Source organism: Otolemur garnettii, unplaced genomic scaffold (assembly GCF_000181295.1).
Source record: "Otolemur garnettii isolate 467f Iridium unplaced genomic scaffold, OtoGar3 scaffold00024, whole genome shotgun sequence".
NCBI classification, from domain to species: domain Eukaryota; kingdom Metazoa; phylum Chordata; class Mammalia; order Primates; family Galagidae; genus Otolemur; species Otolemur garnettii.
The window spans coordinates 12092056-12099995 of NW_003852419.1; the positions used below are offsets into that span (position 1 = coordinate 12092056).

At 38.1% G+C, this 7940-nt stretch overlaps 1 protein-coding gene across 1 annotated transcript in view; it reads left to right on the plus strand.

Moving 5' to 3' along the window:
• Positions 1-7940, plus strand: part of CUNH2orf73 (chromosome unknown C2orf73 homolog) — a 32212-nt gene that overhangs the window by 11408 nt on the left and 12864 nt on the right. The window contains exon 3 of the mRNA XM_023512116.1: positions 652-805. Within this exon, the coding sequence (XP_023367884.1) occupies positions 652-805 (154 nt within the window). The remainder of the gene's footprint in view (positions 1-651; positions 806-7940) is intronic.

Genomic DNA, 7940 nt, shown 5'->3' on the forward strand with positions numbered 1-7940 from the left:
TTTTCAAACTGAGTCACTCATTAGTGAATCATAAATCAATGTGAGTTGCAATCAGCATTGTGAAATGAAATAGAAAACAATAGAATAGGATGAAACAGAAAAGAAAAATAGCTGAGTGCATTGTATATCGTAGGAATAAGAATTTTGTGAAACTTGTGTTTCAGTTGTAGGTACGTGTAGCATTCTGTACCCTTGTATGACATAAAATGTATTTCATTGTGTTGGTCATGGATTAAAAACTCTGAAACCATTTTAGATGACAATACATTATTTGTGTTGTCATAATGAAAAGCATAGAATATTTAGATTAAATCATGCTTAATATACACATACCTGTGCACATACAATAGAATTTTAGTATAAAACAAGAATCTGTTTTGTTGATTTTTACTACTACCTCCATTGATAGAAGATAGCTTAAGAATTTAATAGCTGTGTCTTAGCTAAAAACATATGACAACTCATTTTTAAGGACCTTTGAAGAAATTAAGTCTTGTGTGAAGATACTCATTCCTAGATTTCAGAACTCTATTTTAGTACTAGAATATCCAAAAACTTGCTGAGTTCAATTACTGAACATTCACAGACATAAAGAAAAGTGAAAATGTCCTGTAATATTCAATTTTGTGTTTTCAATTATTTTTTTTAAAGGGTGACTGGTGGCCACATGTTAGAGCACTGGAACCCACCTCCCAACCACCTTATGACACTAAGAGCACCCAAAGGAGTGACTTCCAAAAGCCAACATGTCCATTGGTTTTGCCAGTCAAACACAGCAAGATGCAAAGGGCTTCCTGTGGAATAGGTAAGGTTAGTGGGAGAACCTCTTTTTATTATCTCAGGTTATTGCTATCAAATTAAGATGTACACATATTAGATATATGTGCTGACACCCCTTAAAAACATGACTTCTCTATAGGACTTGTAAATATATGTACAGCAAGTGCAGCATTAAAATGTGTGTTATCCCTTCCTCGTGGACAACTGGTCTCCACAAGTATTTTTCATGTAATGAAAATTGTACTGATCCTTAATAACACCAGCCTCAAAGTCAATAACTTGGTAGCATTCTGCTCATTATTGTTGCCTTTAAATTTTAATAATTACAATTATTAAATTGTAGGTGACAATGAATGGCAGTATTTCAAAAAGTATACCCTAAGGAACACAGGTACTGCTCAAAAAAAAAACAGGTGAAGTAACCAAATAAGTAAAAAAAAAATAACTTGAAAAAGTTAAACAGGCTCGGCGCCAATAGCACAGTGGTTATGGCACCAGCCACATATACCCAGGCTGGTAGGTTCCAACCTGGCCAGGGCCAGCTAAGCAACAATGACAACTGCAACAACAACAACAAAATAGCCAGGTGTTGTGGCTGGCGCCTGTAATCCCAGCTATGTGGAAGGCTGAGGCAAGAGAATTGCTTAAGTCCAAGAGTTGGAGGTTGCTGTGAGCTATGACACCACAGCACTCCTACTGAGGGTGACATAGTGAGACTCTGTCTCAAAAAGAAAAAAAAAACCGAAGAGAAAGTTAAACAGATTTTTTTGCTTTATAACTCTCAAAATTCTTATTCAAAATATAATCATGATGAATTTCCAAGAATAAGGAATGTTGTGCTTCTCCCATTTATTGATCATCGCACATAACTGGTGTCCCACAAAACATTATTTAGGAAATACTGTTACATAAATTATTAAATAAAACATTTTCAGACTTAAAATTGATTTTACCTAACAATGTCTTTATAACAAACTAAGTCACTTTTTATTCAAGTTGCATCTGTTTCTTGAGCCACATCCTAGTCGTCTCTATAAGTGCAGGATGAGTCAAAACAAAAGTACATTTATTGAGCAATCACTGTGGTCCTCACCCCATTCAAAAGCTCATAAGCCAAACTTCAAATAAGCCACTGTAACATACACCAGTTGACAACAAAGGATTACTTTTAAAGGTCAAGAGTTCCCCACTCACTGTTAGCTTTCTGGCTTTTGTGATTTGGTCAGTCTCATTAAGGATACAAAGGGCAGTTAGATGGAAGGTCAGGAAAGCAGAAAAAAGTCATATTCAGCATGATTTCTACCTCAAGGAAGGTAGTTAATAAAGAGGGCTAAACATTAGATAATCTGTAACAATGACCTCTCCTTTAGAGAGATATTAAAGCATCTGATTCAGGACAGCAGACTAAGCACAACCATCCAAATTCTCTGCCTCCCAAGCCCCTATTCTTATAAATAGTAGCAAAGCAAGTAACCCATAAAGGTCAAGAGAACGGAAGAACAAACTGGAATGTGGAAAAGAATGGAAGTCTACTGATGGATAACAGAGAACGAAGAAGCAATACCTAGAAGAAGTTGCAGCAAAGAAGAGACAGAGGCCGGCAGAACCCCAGGCTGGCTGCAGCCTCAGCAGGTGCAGCAGAAGGCAAGAATGAAAAGGGGGCACCGGAGAGTTGCCTGGAAGTCGGTCTCTTAAATAACAGCTCCAGTCGTGAGCACTCCACCATTTCCCAACATTAAGTCTCCTAGAGCCCAGGGTCTGAGCCAGATCTCAGCCACCGCATCAGTTATCTTGGTTAATCAAGCTAGTCGTCTTCCTATTCTTAATTAGGAAAGGCCAACCAAAGATTAGAATTATACCAATTAAAATAAAGGTTTGGAGTATAAAGGCAAGGCGATATCACAGAGAATAATATAAAGACAAAATAAAACCTTTGAAAATATGAGAGAAGAAAAGCAAAATGGAGGAGCAGGTTGGTAGATTCAACTCTTCTGGAGCTCCAAAAAGAGAAGAGTGAAAATGAAGACAAGACACTTATTAAAACATAGCAATTACGGAGCACATGCTATTTGCCAGATACTTCATTGAACTTTCTAAATATTAGCTCATTTAATTCTCATACCAGCTCTTACATAATTCAATAGTATACTAATACTATTAATATCGATATTCATATTCTCATTTTTCAGATAAAGTATGGTGAGGCCAAATTGTACCTTTACCCTCTAGGGTTTGTAACTGGGCTTGAGAATTAAATTGACACGAAGATCAACAGGACAAAAGCATATGAATTTATTTAAGACAAGTATTACATAGCAGGGGAGGCTTCATAAGGAAATGCAGACCCAGAGACACAGAGTTGAACATTATTATATGCTGAGTTGAACAAAGAGGAGTGAATTGTGAAAATGTGACAAGGTAAAGGAGTTTGGGTTAGGGCAAGTGGGTGGAAAGTGACTAGGAAGGTAAGGGTCAGGTTAACAAGATTGGTTTGTATAGATTTTCCTCAGTCTCAAATTCCTATGCTTGATGATAAGAATGATTCTTTCTGGGGAAGGAAGGATATCTTTCACACAGGAATTTCATCTGCTTTTAAAAAATGGAAGGAAGGTCAGAATGTTTTTCTTGCATTTGCTGTTTTTCAATATAATCAATATACTAGAGCATACATAATTTGGGGCAATGTGTTCTGAACTCTTTCAAAAGCAAGCCTGGAGTTTAAATAACTTGCCCAAGGCTATGTTATAGTGAACCCAGATAATAATTGGTATCTGAACGCAGATAGCCCAGTTGCAGTACCTGCCCACATAGCCAGTACTCTACACAGCCTCTAAAATAAGACGAAAGTTTCCCTTCTTTCTATCCCTATAAAAGGCATTGAAAGGAGTCTACCGAGAGCTTTCTACTATGAAGGGGGAAAAGATACATATCTACACATCATTATGAAATTGTGAAACAACCATCATAAAGAGAAGATTCTAAAAGTTTCCACAAAGGGGAAAAAAATAAGTTACCTGTCGACGCCACTATGTCACCAGCGCTGCACACAAGAAACAGCCGGTCCAGGAATCGAAAGTACAAGCTTGCAAGAGGTGAAGCTCCCCAGAGGTGCAGGAGAGCCTCGAGTAACCTCCGCCGTGGTTGTTTATTGAAACAATATACAACAGGTGTGGGGGCCCCATGTACAAGGACTACGTGCTTAATGGTGCTTAACGATCGCGTGCTCTTTCCAGCTGGACCCTGATGCACCACAAATATTCAAAGTCCAACACCTGCTCGCTAATGAGCGACCGATCTCATCTCATTAGAGCACTAAGTTACTTGAGGGCTTGTAGGCTGCAAAACTTTTCCAGGCCAGCCGGGAGACTGTCCTGCTCTCAGCGTTTCCCTTAAGCCCCCGGTGACTGTTCTTATAAGCAAGGTGTTCATTCCCCTACAGTTACCATCTGTGGAATAAGAATCAGTATTTGGCGGGGGAGAGCGGGGATCAATATGGAATCCAGTAGCACTAATGCCAGGGCACAGGGGAGTAACCTAGAAGCCATTCTAAAACTCTGCTCTTCCCCCCTCTACATTCAGTCCATCTGCAAATCTCGACACATGGATCTCCAGAACGTATCCCAAACCTATTCCCTTGGGATGGGACAGAACCTGTCTTCACTGTAGCCAGTGTTGTGCAGCCACGATCATCCTGCCGCCTTTCTTCCTCCCTTTACATGTTTTCCATATCATCTTCAGAAGGGTCTTTCAAAACACAAATCATGTCATTATCCTCCTCTGGGTTCTCAATAAATTGCTCCAATAAATGTCAAATTCCTCACCATGGCCTACTGGCCCCTTTTGATCTGCCAGATCTACTGCTTTTATCTTTATAATTCAGGTCAGGGAGGTAGAGATGTTCTCTGAAAGTCAAGTTTGTTTCCAAACTGCTTTATGTCTGTGTATTTGTTAGTATATTTCCATAATTTAATTATCTATTCTTGTGCATTAAAATCTGAGTATGAAAAGTTTCTATAGGGCAGCACCTGTAGCTCAGTGGGTAGGGCGCTGGCCCCATATATCGAGGGTGTGGGGTTTGAACCCTGGCCAAACTGCAACAACAAAAAAAATAGCCGGGCATTATGGCGGGCACCTGTGGTCCCAGCTACTTGGGAGGCTGAAGCAAGAGAATCGCTTAAGCCCAAGAGCTAGAGGTTGCTGTGAGCTGTGATGCCATGGCACTCTACTGAGGGCAACAAAGTGAGATTCTGTCTCTTAAAAAAAGAAAAAAGAAAAGTTTCTATAAATCATTCAAAGTTGAATGGCCAATAACTTGATAAGAGACCAATCACTAACTTTTAAAAATGCCAATGAGGTGTGGGCAAAATAACCATGAAAGAGGAGCAGGATGAATTTTTAAAATCTTGAAACGTCCTTCAAATGCATCTTTATGTTTTTATTCTATGTTAAAGAAACAGAAACTGGAAAGGGTGAGTTAGAGGTGTGGTTGTGCAGGAAACACAAAGTGGAATTTAGCCAGTGGATGCTTCTTCAAAGAAAGTGGATCGGCACTTCAATAAACATGTGGTGAATGAGCTGGTTAAAAAGGACATATGTAGGGCAGTGCCTGTGGCTCAGAGGAGTAGGGCACCAGCCCCATATGCTCCAGGAGGTGGTGGGTTCAAACCCAGCCCCGGCAAAAAACTGCAAAAAAACCCATAAGGGACATATGTTTTATGTGTATGGTATATGATTCTTGGATTTAATGGAATTTTTTGGTTAACCAACCAGTCCTTTCTGCAAAAGGAGCAGTTGCTTCTACTGAAGTTGGAGGATATGGAAGAGTGGTGAAAGATGACTCTGCAAGGTGGGCCTTGCTCTAGGTCGATCAGGCAGGGCCCTGCCATTTCACAAGGGATCCCCCCAATCAGGGTCTGTAGATCTGGTCTGTTGAGCTGGTTAATTTTCCTTAATTTTCCATGAGAGGACTCCTCCAAACCTCTGCCTGGAGTGCGGGATAGAAAAATCCCAGAGTCCCTCAGGAAATCTGCTGTTTGCAACTTCACCTTATATCAGCTCTCTGCCGCAAGGGTATCTGATGTTTCCCAATGCCAGAGGCTTCCTGAAATGCTGAGGCCTGAATTGGCTCAGTTTTTACCACATCCCCATCCTCACAGCACTTAGCTTCCTTTTCTGTGGTCACCTCAAGTCATTTGCCATCTGCTTTCCAGCTTCCAACTTTGTAAATATCTTTTAGTTCTTTTTCTCCTTGAGAGTATAAGCCATCTTGATGTCTTTACTTAAATTTCCTCAGCTTGTTTTGCTTAATTTCTGAAATGAGAATAATAATTCCTACTTTGCAGGACTGTTATGAGAATGAATAAGATGGAAAGTGAATCCCACAGCACTTAACATACAGTAGACAATAAATGGTAGTTATTTCTATTATTAATTATTGTGTTGGACTGAGTTAGGTGTTAAGTTGAACTTTAGCTTTGGGATCTGGCATGGTGTTTCTCTCACTCCCTTTCTGTTTGTTCTTTTATTGGTATTTCTCATTACTAAGTACATTATTGTATCCTAAGGCCTAGAAGAATTCCTAAACTCAATAAATATTTATTGATTAGTTGAATGATAATCATACATTATTGGCTAGAATAAAGTCGTAATGTAATTTAAACTAATCTACATAGCACAATTCAGGTCTGTAATTTAGTCACATTTCACATGGTAGATGGGTATTAGATAAAAAATTATTTTTAAAATATGTATTTTGATATAGCATTTTTAAATATGTATATAAACTACTCTGTATGTGCCAGATTGTTAATATAAGCACAGAAACATGGAAAAGGGTGCATATAAATGTGCACTAATACCAATTAAAAGTCATCTCACAGTCATTCTGTTCCATCAGCCCACTTGGTTACGCCTGGTCTTTGGCATTTCAGCAATGTTATCTTGTGCTGACAAGTCAAAGTGCCCTTTATGTCTTGTACCACCACACAGTTTCCTGGCTGTCCTCCATGGTCCGTTAACAAATGGCTGTGTGCCGTCGTATCTGAGTCCCTGTAAGAATAAGTGTTCCTACCTATTTGCTTTTCTATAATAAAACTGTATTAATTGGAAAGACCAATCTAATTTGTGAGGATATTTCAGACTTCAACAAAACTTTGGCTGTTTATCAAACACTTGATATTTTAAAGTTCTTTTGAATTGCAAATTCAGATATGGCGGTAAAATTCATTTTCTAAAATAGGTTTCCGTTTGTGTTGCTTCTTTTACCCCAAGGTCTAGTATAACGACAGTCTCTTGCTATGGTTATGTTTGTTGCTTTTTTAAAACTATATTTTGAAAATCTATACTATTATTTTTACATTCATCCTCTTTTTATGTAAGATCAAGATAAATACTATTGAGAAGAATGGGGTTTAGGAGAAAAATACTACCGGTGAGTGTTCTTTAAGCAGATACAAAAAGTTCAGGAAAGAAAATTTCTCAGAGTAAAACTTCTACATTTTCACCAACAGAAGGAAAAATTGTGTATGAGAATAAATTCTGGCATTGTTGATAAAATATAAATGGCTAGAGACCAACTTGTATAGAAACTCCTTATTTTAATTAGATCAAGTTTCTGAGAAACAGTGGATTTCAAACATTCTTCGTGGACTTTGCCTTATTTTTTGTAGTTCTCATCTAACAAGGCTTCTTTGAAGTAATTACTTTGGGTACCATTTGAATCCTTAAGTAGAATAACCACTAAGACCCTGAGTTTCTTCTCTGATGTTTTCACACTTTGAAATTCCTCACTACCATGGGCTTAAGTCTCATATGTTTGCCTAAATGAACATAGTAGGTATGTCTAATTTGATAAATGTGGAGGTAAGGAATTCCTCTCTATAAATAGCTCAGATTACTTTCCTCTTCATTTATTAGTTCCCATGAAGAAATGAATGCTTTTCTAAGCTATTATTTTTAAAATTCTGGGAGAGCTAGATCACTATATAAAAGATGATTCATTTAACTGATTTAATTGACTTTCATCTTCTTGTATCTCTGCTTTAGTTATCCACATAACAAGACACCTCAAATTTAGTTGCTTAAAGCAACAATCATCCTATTTGTTTAATGTTCTGCAATCTGGGCAGGGTTCAACTGGGTAGTTCTTTGGTTATTTATGT